Source organism: Scyliorhinus torazame, chromosome 14 (genome assembly GCF_047496885.1).
Source record: "Scyliorhinus torazame isolate Kashiwa2021f chromosome 14, sScyTor2.1, whole genome shotgun sequence".
In the NCBI taxonomy this organism is placed as follows: domain Eukaryota; kingdom Metazoa; phylum Chordata; class Chondrichthyes; order Carcharhiniformes; family Scyliorhinidae; genus Scyliorhinus; species Scyliorhinus torazame.
Window position 1 is genome coordinate 106,789,584 of NC_092720.1, and position 21,425 is coordinate 106,811,008.

General features: G+C 40.3%; 2 protein-coding genes across 5 annotated transcripts in view; both read left to right on the forward strand.

Moving 5' to 3' along the window:
* gigyf2 (GRB10 interacting GYF protein 2) overlaps window positions 1-7,330 on the forward strand; it is a 261,643-nt gene extending 254,313 nt beyond the window's left edge. For all 4 annotated transcript variants that reach the window (XM_072474612.1, XM_072474615.1, XM_072474614.1 and 1 more), the window contains 2 exons: window positions 1,097-1,244; window positions 3,794-7,330. In XM_072474612.1, the coding sequence (XP_072330713.1) occupies window positions 1,097-1,244; window positions 3,794-3,861 (216 nt within the window). In that variant the 3' untranslated portion in view covers window positions 3,862-7,330. The remainder of the gene's footprint in view (window positions 1-1,096; window positions 1,245-3,793) is intronic.
* Window positions 7,331-15,627: 8,297 nt separating this feature from the next.
* The window catches only part of snorc (secondary ossification center associated regulator of chondrocyte maturation), a 43,961-nt gene continuing 38,163 nt past the window's right edge, over window positions 15,628-21,425 (forward strand). The window contains exon 1 of the mRNA XM_072474618.1: window positions 15,628-15,787. Within this exon, the coding sequence (XP_072330719.1) occupies window positions 15,715-15,787 (73 nt within the window). The 5' untranslated portion in view covers window positions 15,628-15,714. The remainder of the gene's footprint in view (window positions 15,788-21,425) is intronic.

The following is a 21,425-nucleotide window of genomic DNA, read 5'->3' on the forward strand; positions in this document are numbered from 1 at the left end:
TCTGTTACATCACCCGACTTCATCCTCATCTCGGCAAATCTGTTGCCAAGACCCCCGTTCAAGCCTTTGTTATCTCTAAACGGAACAATTCCAACATGCTCCTGGCAGGTCTTCCACATTGTGCCCTCCGTAAGCCTGAGGTCATCCAAGACTAATGCCCATGTCCTAACTCTCACCTAGCCCAGTTCCTCTTCGCCCTGTGCTTACGGACCTTTGTCAGCTCCATCAAGCAACATTTTTCCACTTCAGTAATGTCATGTGCTTCTATCTCTACCTCAGCCTATTTGCCAGTTAACCACTCCCCTTCCTTCAAGCCCTGTAAGTACACTGCTATCTTGACCTGCCTACAATCCTTCATCTTCTCTAAACTTCAGTTTATTCATAGCTGTATAATCATCTGTAGACCCTTTCAGCACCACCCCTGTCCTTGCTAACATTGTTTGGCTCCCAGTTTCCCCAAAATTATCACTTGGTGTATAAATTAGCTGCTGTGTTTCCTATATCCTGGCAAGTAACTTCTTCAAAAATACTTGATTAGGACATCCCACGATGTTTTACAGTCAATGTCGTGAAAGTTGCTATATAAATGCAAGTTGTTCTTTGTTTCTTTTAGCTGAGGTTGGTAGTTAAAAGTACATTTTCATGACAACAACTTCTCTCTGGATTTTATTGCTCTAGAAAATATAGCTTGATTATAAAATTAGCCATATATCACTAATTACAAGCATAATTTCATGAGTTAAAGTTTTGTCAAATGTATCGTGTTCCCCCTTTGCACTGCAGTCAGCAGAATGTGATTTATTTTGGCAGTAGTTGATTTTAGAAAAACATTATTTTCAGTACTGTTAATCCTGTAATTTTCCACTAGCTGATTTCTTCAGAAAGGAAAGCTAAAGAATGGACGGGCAAGTTGGTTTACAAAAAAAAATCAGTAAACTTTTTGAAATAGGAAACAAAAGTACAAAACATTCAAATTACACTCCTCAAAAGGGGAAGAAATCAAATGGGTTATTGATGATAACTATCAATAACTTAAGTTCCTGTCTAAAATCAGTCTTCATATCTAATGTGAGGTTGGCGTGCTTGTATGCTTTAGGATTCGGCATGGACGGTAAATCAAATGGGTCTGCAATCCATCTACCCATCAAATCACAGCAGGAATCAACAGTCTACCTTTGAATCTGTCCAGTCTGGGAAGAGGAAGAAAAAACAGAAGATGATACGTGCTGATCCCAGCATTTTAGGTTAGTATGTAGTTTTCACAGGCATATTAGAAACTTAATTCATAGATAATATTCTGGTATGCTACCCATTTAGTTTGCAAATGCTTCATGATATCTAGATCTGAGCAGAGTACTGCACTGAATCTTTACTCTGAAGACCAATAGTGGCTCGCCGGTATTATTTATTTTGAGTCACCTGCAGCTCTGTTACTGCAGTTTGCTTCTTTGCACCATTTTCAATTATGAAATGAGAGGTACAGAGTATGGAACAGGACACAATTGCAGTAAAGCAACTTATATTATTCTGATCTGCCAAAAATTGTCTTAAATTTATGAACTAACTTTATCCTGAATGCATGGGCATTTTAAGTGATGACATCTGTAAGTTCATGGGCGGGATTCTCCGAAATAGAGGCAGTGTGTCCGTGCCGTCGTGAGCGCCGCCGCGTTTCACAAGGGCGCGGGCACTACCGATTCTGGCCCCCACAGGGCAGGAACGACGCTGGAGCAGTTCACGCCGCTCCAGCCACGCCGCTCCAGCCTCCCTTCCCCGCCAACCCGCACATGCATGGGGGACTTCTTCAACGCGCCGGCCTCGACGCAACATGGCGTGGGGGTTCAGGGGCCGGCCGCGTAACAAAATAGTGCCGAGGCTGGAGAGACCGGCCCGCCGATCGGTGAGCCCCGATCACGGGCCAGATCCCATCGGAGGCAGCCCCCCCCCCCCTGGAGAAGGAGACCAGGTGTGGGCGGCGCCCGCAGGACTCTGCCGTTTCCGCTCGGCCCATCAAGGCCGGAGAATTGGCGGCCCAGGCGGGGACAGAGGAATTGCAACCGGCACCACGCCAAACGCGCCGGTGCAAATGGTGCCGATTCTCCGTTCCCCGGAGAATCGCGTGCCAGCGTCGGGACGGCGTGGCGCTGTTGCGGCGATTCTCCGGCCCGGCGCGGGGCTCGGAAAATTACGCCCCTGAACTGCGTTTAAAAAAATTTGCCCAAAGCTTAACAAAGTGAGCTAAGTAACATCACCCTTACAACAAGCACAAATCTGTTCATGGATATCTGGATATCAACTTCAGCCTTTACACAGGTTTTCATAATTGCAGAGACTATACTAACATGCAGCACATACTGAATCGCCCATATTCCACAGAAACATTGATGAGAAATAAGACCACTTGCTTGAATTACTAATGGTACCTGAAAAAAATACAGTTAGTACTAGGGGCGAGGGTTATTTCTGCTCTTTCAGATGATCCTGCAAGCCAGTGCCCTGAGAGGGAGTGTAGTCATTTCTGACCAAGCAATTGAAGCTCACCAGATCTCCACTTGTACTCGACAGTTTAAGCTGATTAAGCTTCAGCAATACTTTTGTCAGTGAACTTGGGTAGGCATTATGTACAGTAATCTTATCGGGTGAGAGTGTGATGTCCACATTAGACAGACAAACTCTCTTAAATGTTTTGATAGCTTGGCCTGGGACCTCCTATCTGCCAGATACCTGACTAATCCAAAGAAAAGTGACATGTCATTGAATGTTGTTACAATCCCAGCTGATGTTACTACTGGACAGTCCGGTCCCGGAGTGGATCCCCGGTTCAATATATTGTAACTTTTATTTTTTTGTTTGGAGAAGTGGATGAACAGAGTCACAGGACTGCTAATTAACTTGGAACAAAAGAATAAAATATTTATTAAAGAAGAAAATATTAAGTATAATACACCAATCCTTCACCCGAACCATACCTTTACAGGTATATGCAGATTTATATGGATTACACAAGTAACAATTTGTCTTATACTCTTAAAGTTCTGAAGTACACAATCCATTTAAAGCAATAGGTGAAATGTGGTTGGACACCCCACACTCTGAAACCAAATGACAGATGCTAACTAGTACTAATTCTTTGGATTTCTCATCAATCCTTCTCTTCTCTTCCTGCCACAACCCCCCCCCTCCCCCCCCCCACCCCCAACCCCCGATGCTTGTTACACTGTGAGCTAATTGGTCTCACTGAACCTTTGGCTTTCACGAGGGTTTCCTAACTCCACTTGAAGAACATGTTTAGAATCTTCTCCCAAGCAATGCTTTCTTTCGGATGCCTTCAGTAAGGATTCACCCATGATTTCAGCCTCTCATTCCAGGGTTCCTCTGCCCTGGAACACCATGTGCATTCAAGCAACCTCTCGTGGACCCGGCCACGCCGTCAGAACACCACTGCATCACAGGCTGTATTAAGGTGTCACCAGCCTCAGATGTATTTTTAAAATCCTGATATTGTTTTCTTACTACAGATGAAGAATTTAAATGACCGTGTGATTTTACTGTAGCTGTAGATAATACATAGAATAGGCTCCAATTATCCTGGAATAATGTTCAGCACCTTTTTATTAAAATTGCCATGCGAATGATTATTGAGTAGCTTGGGTTCAATTCAGACATCAGACTGCTCTGCACAGTGGAAAGACAAGTTTTAAAAAATTGTTTTAAGTGCCAGAAATATATTTACTAGTTTGATGCTAACAATTACAAGATAAATAATCTTACCATATTTTCCCACCTCCCACAGGTTTTTCTGTAAATGCTTCATCAGAGCGCCTGAACATGGGAGAAATTGAGACACTTGACGACTACTGAACACAAGCAAACTCTTGATTTATTTAAAAAAAATAAGTTGTTAATCATGAATTCTGAATGCACCAACCAATATCAGTTAATTAAAAAAAATCTATCACCTTGAGTTCATGTCTGTCTTTGGTACTTTAACACACTTGTTTCTCATGGCCCCTTCATTGCAATCATGTTTCAAGTACAAAGCAGTCACTTCAAAGGCCTTTGCACCAAACTGCACGTTTTCAAGTATAGAATCACGTTTTCCACAGTATAATATTAATGGTGCAGTTAAACATAGTACCTGTGTTCTAGAAACACTTGTTTCCTTTTCACTTTATTATTGGATTTTATTCAGAATACATGATTAACTGGTCTATTCAATGTTGGTCACATTAACATCCATTCTTTGAACATTACGGAACAATTGTGTCAGTAATGTACTTATAAGCTAATTCTATAATACACTTGTGTTGAAGTGCTTGCTTTAGTACTGAAGTGTATTAAAGGTGGTTTGGATATTGTAAGGATATCCCTTCTGTTTCTGTAAGGAATGCCACCTATTCTGTCTAGCCCATTTTAAAGAGATTGTAGACTATGTTTTTGGCCTTGTACAGTCTTTTGAAATTAATATATTTGCGATATTCAATACACACTAGCCATCTCAAAATATGCATTTATAAACAATGGAAAAGTTGGTTGAAAAATTTCTGGGAGTCCAGAAATCAAGGTATTCTTTATTATACAGTTGCTGCATGAAGGCTGCAATGTGTAACTATGGACATTTATGAAATTTTAGTTTACAAAACTGTTAAACATGCATGTGCAGGCCAATGCCCAAAAAGGAGCTTTCTCTCTTAAAAGGGCTGTACCCACTTCTCCGGTTGTATTTTAAAATTGCTCAAAATCAAATCTTTTACAGCATCTTGGCCTAATCAAAGTATGTTTTACAACGTAAAGATGGCTATGGAAAAAATGCTGCAGCTACTGTGTGCCGCCACTTATAGTGCAACATTGAATTTGCAGCTTACTGTATTTAGGTGTACAGAAGATTCCCTTTGAAAGGGAACTCGGGTAATTGACCCTTTGGTGACTGAAGGACTCTTTTAGTTTCTGAGAAACATGTTTTGAATCACTTTTTTTTAAAAATAAGATTCTGTAAAAACATAATGCTAAATATTAGACTGAGAAGAGTTATATACACAGAACATGTCTCTAGAGTACATTCTGAATTAAAGAAAATGCAGTGGACCCTACTTATTGTCACTGCTTTCTTCATGTCACTTTTCTAAAGCCAGTGTTTTGAATGGTTTTCCAATTCTCTTCAAATGAATTAATTTGGATTTTTATTTTTAAAGACAACATACAGCACTCCTTCCCTGACTGCCCCATAGGGGCATGGATAAAATTGGCAACTTAAGTGCTGGTTAAGTTGAGAGATGGACTTACGGGCACAAGTTTAGTTTCCACCACTCTGGCACTACACGTTAGAACTCCACCTCATGACACTTCCTGTTGTCCTTTGCTATCTTTATGCACCTGTACACTTTATGAATACTTACTTGTCCCAGGCAGATGCAAATGTTTGCAGCTGATGGGGTGAAGGAAGCATAATTAAAATCTCTGCAAATGCCCCAGTTGGTCCTTAACTGTTTTCTGTATCTGTTCGTGTCACCTTGATGATTACAGTCGTTTATTTAGCCTGTTAATAAAGTGACTGTAACAGGAACCCTTCACTTTTGTGTTGAGATGATGTTTAGAATGTCCCACTGGAGTGAAGGGTCCCTGTTGTTTCGCCATATTGGAGTGCTCACTAATTGTCTTTGCGCTGCATCCTGATTCATCTCCTTAAATGCATGATTTATTTAAAAATTTAAATCTGAAAACATTGAAAAATATTCTGTACAATAAAATTTGTATGCAGGTTTTGAAACTATTCTCTTGTGATATCTACATTACTGGCATCCATCTGCACACCACAGTCTGGCAGCTGCAGTATCCAAGTATTTATTTTTAAATGATTTTTTTTGCACTGTTGGTTCAATACAACTGAGATCATGCAAAGGAATTTTTGCATTAACAGTTGAACAAGATGTATCCTGATCCCCCTCATTCAAAGCTCATTTTCAGATATGAGTCCTCAATCTGAGGATACAATAATGTCATAGTGAAGCATTCTCTTGGATTATTGGTGGGGGTATATTAAAACATGCATATTTCTCACTGCACAGAAAGCTAATCCTGAAGGAGGTCAAGTATAAACAGATAATGTACCCAGGACAGAGAGGAATATTTACTGGAGAAAAGGAGAGCCACTTTGGAAATTAGTTACTCTGAACCATTGTTTCTTTAAAAAAAGTTACTGGAATTTATTTATGAAGTGAACTTGTCATGTGTTATTTGTAACAGACTTGCACGATGGCTAGGAAAGGATGACTGCAACCCCTACCTGTTTTATTTCCAATTTGTTGTTCACCTTTTAGCAAGTGAAATGTGTAGTTATAGTTGAATGTGTACATGCTATTATTCCCAAACTATTACGGCTTTAACCAAGTACATTGTTGAAAGGTTGTTAGTGCCATGACTGCAAGATATTGAAGGTTACTTTACCATCACCTTCTGATAAAAGTAAATCTGATCCATCTCTGAAATTTAATGAATCAAACTCTCCAGTTCTTTCCGTTGCATAGAATTTCACACTGAAAAGTAACATTTAATACCAAATGCCAGTTCTACACAGGTCATTGCATTTCCAAAAGCAATTTGCTGTGTTTGGTGCTTCGTTACATTCCAGTATGAAAGGCAAAGTGTAAATACGATTCCAATCCAAGCAGTTCTTTATAAACAAATGAATATAACCAATCTGATAACACATTTCACCTTGCAACAGCAGTGAATATTACCAGACTCATTGGTCTGACTTTTTTATTTTGTTCCAAATCAGTGGCTATTTTAGTTATTTTGGTTCATTTTTATTCTTTACAGAAGTTTCAATCATTTTTTTAAAATCCGGGTTTAACTACCATAAGACTGCAAACTGGTTTGAAATAGTCCCTCACAAACAATCATTTTAAGAGTGATTTGATTTTTCACAAATTTGTGGTATAAGTTAAGCCAAAGGTATACTGTCTCAAAGAACGCAGACTTGTTTTTCAGATATGTACAGTAAATTATGAGCTGTACATAGTTGTGATCACCTTGAACCAGGAATACTGGTTGGGATTGAGTTTCTTGTACAGCTACTGTGCAATTTGGAGGAGCGGGTGTGATAAAAGATCAGCCTTTCAAACAATCTCACCAGTGTGAAAACTAGTTTGTACCATATTGGCGAAGATCACTCATTTCCTCAAGCCAAACTGTATATAAAGGAGTCTGAAGAGATCTTTATTTCCCTGGTTCTTGGGTTTTTAGTTCACAAATAGTGAATTTACAATCGTAGATTGGTATTTTCCTTAAAATGTAAATAAGTTGCAAGAAAAATAAATAATTCTAAGTACACCATGTTACTCTTTAATTTGCCATCCTATCACTTGATGTTTCTTGTTCATTGGTGGTGTTGCTATCTTGTGCTGTGTTGTAAACAATTTTCTCCTACTTCCTTTGATTATCCTACAATTGCTAGATTAGTAAACCATTGCTAAATTTCTGCTCTTTGGAACAGCTGCTGGTAAGTAGTTTGATATAGGTTAGCTCCCTCCTGACTAGGTAAATGTTTCACCTAAACTTTCTTGTCTCCTTAAATGGTCCTTCTGGTATCTAGGAATTTCTATAGAGTTGAACTGATTCGTCACACCTTTAGCAGAGGCACCACCTAAGTGCTAGTTGGAGCAGTCACATTTATTTCTTGAATTCTGGTTTCCGAAAACTTTGAAAGAAGACCTTAAATCATTGTCATGAGGTTTCTGTTTTAGCACCAAGGTGCAGAGTGGAAGACCGGCAAGTGCACTTCACCAAGGTGCTATACACACTTGGACCAACGCTACATGAAACCGGGCACTCTGAAATAATTGAGAAACAACCCAGGAAAAGCTTATGTTGTGGCAAAAATATTGATTAGCTCTTCTAAAGCTCGTCGAATAATGTGGTTCATTCAATGTATCCAGTTGCATTCAGCACATCTCATTCGGTCACAGGAACCAAAGATTTGAATTCAGATTGCAGACTAATTGAAGAGTGAAGTTTTGCCTGGGGTTGAGAATATTTAAGTCTTGTCTTTGTCTCTATATCCTCATGCATAAATCAGTTTTTATGGCAGCAATCTACACCAAGTGCAGGACTAATCCTTATCACGCATGAGTGAATAAATTGAATTCCCTTGGAGGATGTCCCAATGGTCATACGCATGAAAGGAAATTACAATGCCTGCGAGGTATAAGTAGCTGGATGATTCACTCCAGTTACAGCTGTAGAATGTTGAACTATAGAAAGATGCAGCAGAGGGACATTTGGCCCATCTTGTCCATGCCAACCCAAGACCCCCAGGTGCCCTTTCTAACCCCATCTTACTGCACACGGCCCATAGCCCTGCAACAGTTTACAGCATTTAATTAGTTTGTTGATTTCAAGGCTTTGACTTCAGAGGAGTAACCTTCAGTCTTCCTTGGAATACTCCCTTGGAATTATTACATTGAGTGAGCAGTCAAAACTGTTTCAGTTGTTGCCACATTATTTTCCAGTGCTTCCAACAGTTGCAATGCACTGGTTAAGGTTTGGCTCAGATCAACAGGTGCTTGCTCTCTGTGCTACTGTATACTTTGTCTTGACCCACGTTGAATTACACTAGGACACATCCTAACCAGTTTTCAGTGGGGTGTTGAAGAATTATCCCATTTGAATAGTTTTTAATAAGTCATTGGGTACATTCTCACTGCCATCCTGGAGCAATTAGTTTAGTCTTCACTATTTTTTTTCCAATCAACTCTGCTGTCAGCCGTCTGACATCTCAGAATTCGATTAATACGTGTTGTGGAAACACTAGAAAAAGCACATGCAATTCAGAATTAGGTAATGAAGTTCGAATCCACCAGAAAGGAGTGGAAGAATTGGAAGTCCATTATTCAGTCACAAATCAATCTGCTCAAATATAATGCAGGATTATGTGGAGTATTTCTGACTTTTCATGAAACTGCACTCTGGCTCTATATGTATCTTTGGTTTCCTGTTTGCTACTTTTAAGCACTCAAAATTGTTTTCTACATTACCGGTGCCATATAAATGCAATTCTTTTCTCCACATTCCCAATACATAAGCAATTTCAGTGTTGAAAGATTAGGTTAATTTCCCTTGGCTCTGACCATGTTGCAATTGTGTTTTTAAAAAATAATGCTTTAATTCACTCGTGAATTTCAAATGTTAGTGAAGGATTGCTCTTGATGCAGTCCAAAGTTTTGGATGCCTAGGAGTGTAGAAAGGAGTGAGCTGAGGATCTGCTTTGTCCCCTGAACCATGGCATTGGAAATGAATTGCTGCCATGGAAATTCACTTGTCTTTTGCATACATTATCCAGTACAAGACTGGAGCTTTCTCATCTATCCAGACAAAAGTGTCCAGTAGATAATCCATCTTGGCTTCCTCCAATGATCCTCTGCATCACAGATGCCAGTGTTCAGACAATTTGACATGTTCCATATGATATCAAGAAATAGCTGAGTGCATTGTTTACAGCAAAGACAATGGCTTCTGACAACATCCTGGCTATATTCCTGAAGCAGGCATACCTCAAACTTAGCAATTGTACAGCTGCACGCTCCAGCACCAGAGCATGCTAATGATGATCCTCAGGGCAATTTCTGAGGTGGTCAGAGCAGTTACCTGTTCTGTGTAAAATCAGTTAATTTATTTTCAATGTAACAAAACTTGGGTTATTGTCACTTTTCCAAGTGTTTGTCCAGTTTTGATGTATCCTCATTACCCACAACCAAATTTAGCATGGCATGGTTCCCTGTTGAGCATGTATCATACAGATTGGATAAACTATTTTGAGTGCATTCATTTAAACTCTTTGAGCAGGTAAAGTTCCAGTATAGAAACACTACCACCTCTTTTAGAGTTGTAGTCATTTAGAGAACGGGAGGAGATCCCTGGGCCATTTTAAATTCCAACTAAATCTCATTCCAAATTTCTTCCACATTATATTATCAGGTCCCCTATTATGAACTCAACTTTTACACAGAGCAACGACTCTAAGTTATATGACTGTGTTCAGATCCTTAATTAATTGGATTAATAAATAAATTGGCTGAAGTGGCAAGTAACATTTGCACCACACAAGTGCCAGGCAAGGACCATCTCCCCTTGACACACAACAACATTAACTGCTGAATATCTCTCCAACCTTCTAGGGGTTACCATTGACAAGAAATTGAACTAGCCATATAAATATTGTGGTTACAAGAGCAGATCAGAGGCTATGAATTATGCGGTGAGCATCCTGCCCCCTAAGTCACCGCCCCCTAAATCACCAAAACCGTCCGCCATCAAAGGGCACAAATCAGGAGTGTGATGGTATACTCTCCATTTGCCTGGATTAGTGCAATTCCAACTGCCCAAGAAACGCAACATAGTGCAGGACAAAACAGCCCATGATCAACACCCCACTTACCTTCTGAAACGTTCACTCACTTCATCACAAAAGCACAATGACTACAGTGTATGCCATATACAAGTTGCATTGCAACAACTCACTAAGGCCCCTTTGACAGCACCTCCCAAACCTGCAACCTTTACCAGCTGGAATTCAAGGACAGCCGGTCAAGGGAACAGCATCACCTGCAAGGTTGCCTCAAGCCACAAACACCACCCTGACTGTTCCTTCACTTGTGGGAACTCCCTAACAGCATTGTGGGTGTACCTACACCAGGACTTCAGTGGTTTAAGAAGGTGACACCACCTACGTCTCAAGGACAGTGAAGAATGGACAACAAATATTGGCCTGCCAGGAATACACTCATCTCGAGAATTAATGTTTTTTTAAAAATTAACCTCTTATTTCCATTTTTCCATATCTTAGAAATTTCAAACCTGTGAGTATTAACTTTCATTTGACCCAATTGAGACCATGTTTTTGTCAATGTTCCATCATACCCCTCCATTCAAAAAATAAAATTGCTGTTTTGCAAATCTGTATTTGAATATTAGAACCTAATCTATTCATATTTTTCTTAAATTTTCCCCCCGCAAACTTTTTCAATCCTTTTGCTTAACCTCTCTTGCTATGTATAGCTACAATGGTCGATTGGTTAAGGTGTTGGATTTGAAATCCGATGGGGTTTCCCCGATCAGGTTCAAATCTTGCTTCCAGCGATTGTGACCGGATAATTAATCGGAATTTTGGGCGGCACAGTGGTTAGCACTGTTGCTTCACAGCACCAGGGTCCCAGGTTCGATTCCTGCTTGGGTCACTGTGCGAAGTCTGCATGTTCTCCCTGTGTCTGTGTGGGTTTCCTCCAGGCGCTTCAGTTTCCGCCCACAAGTCCTGAAAGTCGTGCTATTAGGTGAATTGGTCATTCTGAATTCTCCCTCCGTGTACCCGAACAGGCGCTGGAGTGTAGTGACTAGGGGACTTTCACAGTAACTTCATTGCAGTGTTAATGTAAGCCTTCTTGTGGCAATAATAAAGATTATTATGATTATTGTTTGCATCTCCTGAGCTTTAATATTTGAGGCAGCTTTGTTTCTTCATTATGTTTACTAATTCCTTTTCAATATGCTCTTTCATTCCACCACTTGAGCCAATTAGTCTAAATAAGTTATTTTAAATTCACACACACCTCATTTGTTATTGTACAAACCGTTTTTGTAAAACTTATTGCTCCTAGAAAGTCACCTTGTGTCTCAAATGTGTGATAAACGTGAGACTCCTGACACCATTCTTCCAACTGCATATTTAACAGTCTAATTTTTCATGCGATTGTTAGCAGAGGTTTGTACACACAATTGGAGGTAACTGTGTGATAAACATAGAACATAGAAAATACAGCACAGAACAGGCCCTTCGGCCCACAATGTTGTGCCGAACCTTTGTCCTAGATTAATCATAGATTATCATTGAATTTACAGTGTAGAAGGAGGCCATTCGGCCTTTTTTGAGTCTTCACCGGCTCTTGGAAAGAACACCATACCCAAACTCAACACCTCCACCCAACACCAAGGGCAATTTGGACATTAAGGGCAATTTATCATTGGCCAATTCACCTAACCCGCACATCTTTGGACTGTGGGAGGAAACCGGAGCACCCGGAGGAAACCCACGCAGACACGGGGGGGGGGGACGTGCAGACTCCGCACAGACAATGACCCAAGCCGGAATCGAACATGGGACCATGGAGCTGTGAAGCAATTGCGCTATCCACAATGCTACCGTGCTGCCCAATGATGTTCATTGATAATTGGTTGGGAGGTCAGAGTTGGAGAGTAACAATAAATGGGATTTTTATATTGGCTTTCCATCTTCACTATGACAATTGCCTCCAAGAATTTGTACGAGAACATTGGCTATTCACCATATATGTTGACACAAAGAAAGTTTTTTTTTGTTATTCATTCATGGGATGTGAGATCACTTGCTAGGCCAACATTTATTGCCCTTGAGAAGGTTGTGGTGAGTGGCCTTCATGAACCACTGCAGTCCATGAGGTATAGGTACACCCACAGTGCTGCTAGGGAGGGAGTTCCAGGATTCTGATCCAGTGACAGTCAAGGAACGGTGATATATTTCCAAGTCAGGATGTAGGGTGGCTTGGAGGCGACCTTCCAGATCTTTTCTGAATTATTTATTCCTTAATTACATAAAATTTCAGTAAAGATATGAGCTAGTCAGTTTTGACTTAGTTTAAACATCTTAACATGGATACAACCACACTCTGTTTTGACGTTCGTATGTCAGAACTCTGCAGAAAACATTTAGAACACCCCACTGTACTGTTACATCAGTCCTAGTGTTTAGCCGTTAAAACAAACAAACATTAACAGCTCTATGGCAATGTGTGCACTAAACTGTAGACTAGAACATTGAGAGCTAAGATTTACAGCAGTGGCAGTGGATGAAAGATTTTCGTTTAATTTAGACTATATTTGTAAGTTGCTATGGTCATATCAAAACTCAACAATTAAATTGTTGAAAAACAAACATTGTCTCGGAATTAAAGTTTGATTCATAATCTTGTGAGAATACAAAATATTCCATCACAGTTGGTTTTAATAATGTTACAAATGAGAAGGTTTATTAGATAGTTATGTTTAAACTATCTTTTAATTCAACATAAAGTGAGTAGTGGAGAGGGGGTTGTGATCACCTACTAATTATTTCTGACTGGCAATAAACCCATATGATCTGGTTGCAATGGGTCAGGGGCCCAGGTCAGATCCAATCGAAGGCAATGTGCCAATTTTTAACACCTGGAGACAAAGGAAAAAGAAGCTCCTGTTACTGCTGCCAGACCTGGACAGAAAGTGAAAGTCCCAGAGAAAGAGACAGGAAAAACCGAGATGAACAGCAAAGATTTTTTTTTCTATTTGCTCATGCTCCAATCGAAGAAGCGAGACGTGGAGATTTGAAGATACTGGAAATTCAATTTGGTTCAGTTGGGAGAAGAAGTCAATGGATTGCTACTAAAAAACAGTTTGCGGATTCTCATATAACTGAGGTTACAACTTGCAACCAACACTGGACATTACAATGCAACAAAACAAGGAGAAGTGAGTCTTTGGAAATTGGGAGTAACTTGGACTGGTTCCTGCAAAGACAACAATTGTGCAGAGAGTACAGTGTAACGCATAAAGCTAGCATGGGGTATTTGGTCATATCAAGAAGTTATGGGGAATACCTTTTTTTTCAGTTTGATGTATTAGTTGTCCACTAATCATGTTTAGTTGATGCTGATTTTAGTGTGTTGCAATAAAAGTCTTAAATTGTGAAATCTTGTGTGATCCTTTGAGTCAGTCATTGGAAATTCAAATCTGTTTTTAAAAGTTAGCAGCTTCTATGGGGGAATCATAAAAACTCTCATTCACAATAGTTTAAGAAAGATTCCATTTAAGCAGAAACATTAAAATTGGAAGGGCTGAGATTACTTCTTCCTTGTACTATTCAATAATTCCTAATTAAATGAATGTGTTGATGCTCTTTTCCCATCTGGACTGCGGGAGGAAACCGGAGCACCCGGAGGAAACCCACGTAGTCATGGGGAGAGCGTGCAGACTCCGCACAGACAGTGACCCAGCAGGGAATTGAACCTGGGACCTTGGCGCTGTGAAGCCATAGTGCTAGCCACTTGTGCTACCGTGCTGCCTACATATGTTGTTTTCTCCATTACAATGCAGGCAAATGACAATTTGCATAATATTGATCTGCAGCAGAGTCTGAGTGAATTGTTGGTCATTTATTTGACATCATTTAACAATTACAAAATTTGGCTTCTTGGGTTGTTTCATTGAACTGGGGCTTTCTACAAGGTAATAGTTACATTTTTTGGGATGGGGGACAAAGTACGGTAAAGCAACATTTACCTCTGTTTTATCATCAATTCAAATAGGAAAAATTTTAAAATGAGTGCCCTTTCAGCAACCACTTTTAATAATGATTAAGATTCAAGATCAAGTCACCAGACTAGATCTGTTTCTGAGGCTGTTTAGCACAGGGCTAAATCGCTGGCTTTGAAAGCAGACCAAGACAGGCCAGCAGCACGGTTCAATTCCCGTAACAGGCGCTGGAACGTGGCGACTAGGGGCTTTTCATAGTAACTTCATTTGAAGCCTACGTGTGACAAGCAATTTTCATTTCATTTCATTTTCAACAACACTGGCCAGTGAAACTGAAGATTGAAGCAGATTACATGTTAACACAACCATCAGTTTATTCCTTCTCTCTCTCTCTGCTGTGAGAAGTGAAAGCAATGTGGGAATTTTGGAACTTAAATTTTGAACAATAATCCTGCAAGCACCAACATGAAAATGTGAAAAGCAAAACCTAAATGTTACATTAGATGTTTTTCCTCCGAGACTTAGTCATGCCAGCAATATGAGGCCAAAAACACAAACCGGAGGCTAGGAACAAAATCTCTTTCAAACACCATAAATAAGACTGAAATGCTAGGCTTAGATTTTAGCTCCAGACTAAAAATAGTATTAAAATAACACTGGGACATGTGAACATCTTTCAATTTATTTACAACTGTGTGACAGCAAAGGTTTTGAAATAATCCCTGGTGTACAAGCCTTTAATAGAGCCTCACCAATCAATACACAGCTTAGATAATGTAAATAATGTGGTTATTCAATATTTTTTAGGAAAAAGCTTGTAGCTTTAAATTATAGGTGGGATTATTGGGATAAAGAAGAAACAGATGCTAAATGGCAAGTATTCTTGATTCTAAGAAAACAAAATGATAGAAACAGCAGAGTCAATGTAAAGTGTTTCTGTCAATTGTGCACCTCAGACAGTCATGCGAGGGTATGGGGCAGAGGACATTACTGCGAACAGTAACGCAAGGTGAGTGACATTACTGCTTATTGTAGATTACAGAAGTATTGGGCACTGGAAAATATTAAAATAAAATCATCCACTATTTATAATTCAGTGTTATCCGACATAAAATCTCAGCTGCAACACTCTAGAGGATGCAATATTAGGGCTTTGTTAGGAAATCGGCCAAATAGCACACCATAATTTCCTTTCACTTCATATATCAACATATTTGTCTGGTATGTGGGATGTAGATGTTGGCTCCAGCTAGGGCGACAGGGTTAGATGCTTAGTGCTCTTTTCGATGCAGTGGAGAAAGCCTCCCTTGTGTGAGTTCAGAAGCAAGATCTCCCAGACCATTTTTTTTTTTTCTTCCCAGACCACACAAGACATCAGATAGTTCCAGTCTCAGAAACAAAATGGCTCAGTGCAGACGTTGGATCCTGCTCCCATGGACAATTTTAGGGACCACCATTCTTATAGCGCTATCAGGTAGGATTATGATTCAATTTCTGGCACATTCATTCATCCAGGGGTTTAGCTTACTTCACTGGGTTGCCGTTTTCATTTTTCTTTATACGTCGATCAGTGGTCCTATGTTATATGTTCTAATGTACATTTATATGTGTATTCTTGAGATCAAAGCATGCATTTCATTTTATAATTAAAATTATACCATTATATAAGAGGGTGCAAAAATAAAATGATTTCTACAGGCAATAGAAAATATGCAGCAGGAGTTATCACTAAAATCCAGAGATTGGGCTAAGCTAACTACTGGGGCTGGCTTTCAGACAGATGGGTTTAGGGAGCGTGCACATTTTTAGCTATTCGTACAGGGGCAGTCACTAAGCCACTTCGAGAAGTCTTAAAGATATCTCTTTTCAAATTATTTGAGATTGCAGTAAAACATTTAAACTTGTGATATGGGAAGAGAATTTTCCTTTTGTTTTAAGATCAGCATTTGCAAGAAGCAGGTGTGGGGGGAATAAATTCTGACAAAATCTGTGCAGGAAAAGTGTTTCAATACTATGGATACCTTAAAAAAATCATTTACTATTTTTCAGCCTTTTATGTAAGTTTGTTCAAATGAATTCAGAGGATGAACCAGAATTGCAACCTTAAATACAGACCTGAGTCAGTCTGAGGAAATGTTCAGCCAGTTGCACAGAAATTTGGAATTTTTTCAAACTATCCTGAATTAAACTTTCTCACTCAACCCTCCAATGTAAGCCAAGGGGATAATGGCAAAATAGGTACAGAATGCAGCTTTGGTATACTTGAGGAAGAGGCGAACTTAGTTATGAATGATTAGCTGCTGCACATAACCACCAAGAAGGAATATGAGGACTGAAGATAGAGGGATAAGCATGCTTGAGGGGAGCTTGTTATTTGTCCTTTCTCATGTATATGTCTGCTATGATGTAATTAAAGGGTAAAACACTTCTGAATTTTCACTCTCACATAAATGAGGTGCATCCTCTTCCTATATGAGAATAATGCATACAGTATGCTTTGTATGTATGACATTTTCAAAACATTCACCCAGAGAGTAATGTAACTTTTGGTTTAGGTGGAACTGGGGAAAACCCAACCTATCACTTTGTGATATATACAATGCTCAGATACTGTTTGTTCTCCCCTAGCCTGTGAGCAATGGATGTCCAATGCCCAAATATTGCCTGTTTTAGCCCAGGCCTATGTTGAATTAGAAAAAGCAGTTATCGAATCATAAAATTGAATCATAAAGCACAAAAAGAGACCATTCTGACCACCTTGTCTTTGCCATGCTTTGAAAGAGATATGCATTAGTCGCACACTGCTTTGTTGAATGAGATGTAAGGGTTTTATCAATGTTCTAAGTCATAACTGCTACTGTAGAAACCTCCTGCCCTTGAAAACTGAATTTTATGGAATGTCAAATTTCTCCAATCCATGGTAAAAATTCTATGGATTTTTAGAATTTCTCTTTTAGTTTGTCTGATATATTTCAGCTTCTACTTTAATCCCAAATGTATGTCTCAAGCTTTATTTCACCTTCTGTAAAATGGTAAAAAAAAAGGAATGGTCAATCCTACTTGTTATTTTCTGGTTTTCTGTCTGTAAGAATTCTTCAAAGCGTCTGTCTGATTAGCTTGCTGGATATCAATGTTGTTTAACATCAGAGATCCACAATGGTTGATGCCATGGTTAACAATAGGAAAGGAGAAATTCGTGGCATAGAGCTCGCTTGATCTTTGTGGGAAGTTTTTTTCAGGTCAGCATTGAGCATCTCGGCAGCACAGTGGTTAGCACTGTTGCTTCACAGTGCCAGGTACCCGGGTTCGATTCCTGGCTGGGTCACTGTCTGTGCAGAGTCTCCATGTGTTCTTCCTGTGTCCGTATGGGTTTCCTCCCACAAGTCCTGAAAGATGCGCTTGTTAGGTGAATTGGACATTGAATTCTCCCTCCGTGTACACAAACAGGCACTGGAGCGCGGCGACAAGGGGATTTTCACAGTAACTTTATTGCAGTGTTAATGTAAGCCTACTTGTGACACTAATGAATATTATTATTATTATCACTTCACCACTGATCTTAAAATCTGGGCCGTTAATCATATTATGATCACTGTTTTCGAAATGCTGAGACAGGCTCCACCTTTCCCACTTAATTCCTCTAAAACTGGTTCCTCTCAATGGGCTGGAAACTGATCAAGAATTACATTTTCTTGTGCGCCTCCCCCTTTGTCATTTACACTGTCAACACACTCCAGGCATTTATTGCCATGCACTCTAACCCTTCTTGGCCAACCTTACATTTATCCTGCTGCCTAATCCCTCTTCTTTCTGAATACTCTTTTTGCTAATGCTATTGACTCTCCAGCCCTACTACAACTTGTATCTCCTGTCTAAAGCTTCACCCTGATGTCCCACCCCCTGGGAATTGTTCTCAGTTACTGAAGATATCTCAAGTGCGCTAAGCTACAGGGCTATGGACCGGGTGCAGGAAGGTGGGATTACAAAGGGCACCTGGGTGTCATAGGGTTGTCATAGACAAGATGGGACAAATGGCCTCCTTCTGTGCTGCAACTTTTCTACGATTCTATATTTGGGCTGCCATATTATGTACTACTTTATTGAATTAATGAACCTAAATTCTCTCAAAAGATGGATACAATTATGATAACTGAAAATGACAAAGTTAGTTTGGTGGTGGATAGAGTACACGTTGATTTAAGACCATAAGACAAAGGAGTAGAATTAGGCCACTCGGCTAATCGAGTCTGCTCCGCCATTCAATCATGGCTGATGTTTTTCTCATCCCCATTCTCCTGCTTTCTCCCCATAACTCCTGATCCCATTATTAATCAAGAACCTATCTATCTCTGTCTTAAAAACACTCAGTGATTTGGCCTCCACAGCCTTCTGCGGCAAAGAGTTCCACAGATTCACCACCCTCTGGCTGAAGAAATTCCTCCTCATCTCTGTTTTAAAGGATCGTCACTTTAGTCTGGTTCTAGTTTTTCCTACAAGTGGAAACATCCTCTCCACGTCCACTCTAGTCAGGCTTTGCAATATCTTGTAAGTTTCAATAAGATCCCCCCTCATCCTTCTTAACACCAACGAGTACTAACCCAGAGTCCTCAATCGTTCCTCATACGACAAGCTCTTTACTCCAGGAATCATTCTTGTGAATCTCCTCTGGGCCCTTTCCAAGGCCAGCACATCCTTCCTTAGATACGGGTCCCAAAACTGCTCACAATACTCCAAATGGGGTCTGACCAGAGTCTTATATAGCCTCAGAAGTACATCCCTGGTCTTATATGCTAGCCCTCTAGACTTAAATGCCAACATTGCATTTGCCTTCCTAACTGCTGACTGAACCTGCACGTTAACCTTAAGAGAATCGTGAACAAGGACTTCCAAGTCCCTTTGTGCTTCTGATTTCCTAAGCATCTCCCCAATTAGAAAATAATCTATGTCTCCATTTCTGTTTCTAAAGTGCATAACCTCACACTTTTCCACATTGTATTCCATCTGCCACTTCTTTGCCCACTCTCGTAGCCTGTCCATGTCCTTCTGCAGCCCGCCTACCTCCTCAATACTACCTGTCCCTCTACAGATCTTTGTATCATCTGCAAATCTGCAAACTTAGCAACAGTGTCTTCAGTTCCCTCTTCCAGATCATTAATGTATATTGTGAAAAGTTGTGGTGCAGCACAGGCCTCTGAGGCACACCACTAGTCACCAGCTGCCATCCTGAAAAAGACCCCTTTATCGCCACTCTCTGCCTTCTGCCAGTCAGCTAATCGTCTATCCATGCCAGGATCTTACCCTTAACACCATGGGCACTTATCTTATTTAACAGTCTCCTATGCAGCACCTTGTCAAAGGCCTTCTGGAAAACTAAATAAATCACGTCCACTGGTTCTCCTTTGTCTAACTTCCTTGTTACTTCCTCAAAGAACTCTGACAGATTTGTCAGACATGACCTCCCCTTGACGAAGGTGTGCTGACTCAGTCCTGTTTTATCATGCACCTCTAAGTACTCCACAATTTCACCTTAAATAATGGACTCTAAAATCTTATTTGATAATTTAAAGTGGTTAGTTTGGTGGTGGATAAAGTACACGTTGATTTGATTTTTTTTTTTTTAAATTCCAAGTAAGGAGCAATTTAGCATGGCCAATCTACCTACCCTGCATATCTTTGGGTTGTGGGGGTGTGAGACCCATGCAGACACGAGGAGAATGTGAAAACTCCACACAGACACTGACCCGGGGCCGGAATCGAACCTGGGTCCTCGGTGCCGTGAGGCAGCAGTGCTAACCACTGCGTCACCATGCCACCCTATTGATTTGATGATTATTGGGAATTTTGATGACTGAACAAAGTAATAACAGCAGTGGAAAATTAAAAAAAGCACAGACAATTATGTAATAAGGGTACAAATTCTAACTGCAAGCTGGCAAGTTTAAAAGCAAATGCAGCGACCAATAGGAAATTTAAAAACTGCTCGTAACTGTTGCGCCTTTGAGCACCAAAATTTAATAGCATCGTTGATCGATCACAACGTCCATACCTTTGAACCTCCCAGCACATATGGAAAGAGTATTCCTGAGTGAGAGACAGTTTGTTACACAGATTAATAAAAAAAGAAACATGTGATACAGTTTCAAACTTAACCTCTCTCAGGAGCCTCTTACACTGATTTCTCCTACTGCTCAGGATGAATTCTTTCCACTCTTCCCTTGTCCTGTGTCTCTGAGAGCAGAAGAGGTTAATCATTTCGGCTGTGCTGTTTCTTATTCATAACGGTACCGATCGACATTGCTGAAAAACAAGTGGACATCTGTTAATTTCTTTGCAGAATATAACGCTTTTGGCTTTGAGTCTTTGAATAGCTGCAAGTAGCTACTTCACAAGCTGCTGTCAGGCAATTTCAAACGTCTCTGATTCATTTAGTTTTAATGGAAGCAGAGTGATACTGTTATATCTTAAAGCAGTCAACCTGAGGAGCAAAATGGATATTTGGAAAGTTGACTCGAAATTGCCAATGATGTGGGAGTTGCATGTTTTTCACTGTGACATTTCTGTCTTTCATTCCACTGCTGTATGTATTCTGAGAATCAATAAGCTATTTTGGAAAGCCATTACAATCCTGTAACAGGCTAAGTTGCCAGTACTTGTACATCAATAGTTTGGACATTTAGCGTATTATATCTGTTACTCAGGTAGAACAAGCAGTGTTGCTGCACGAGCAAATTAGACGTAAGGGCGGCACGGTGGCACAGTGGTTAGCACTGCTGCCTCACAGCGCCAGGGACCCGGGTTCAATGCCGGCCTCAGGCGACTATCTGTGTGGAGTTTGTACTTTCTCCCCGTGTCTGCATGGGCTTCCTCCGGGTGCTCCGGTTTCCTCCCACAGTCCAAAGATGTGCAGGTTAGGTGGATTGGCCATGCTAAGTTGTCCCTTAGTGTCCAAGGATGTGTAGGTTATGTTAAAGGGTTATAGGAATTGGGTGTGGAAGTGTGCTTGGGTGCAATACTCTTTCAGAGGGTCAGTGCAGACTTGGTGGGCTGAATAGCCTTCTTCTGCATTGTAGGGATTCTATTGGATTACCTGGTTTTTCCTGGAGGATGCAGGA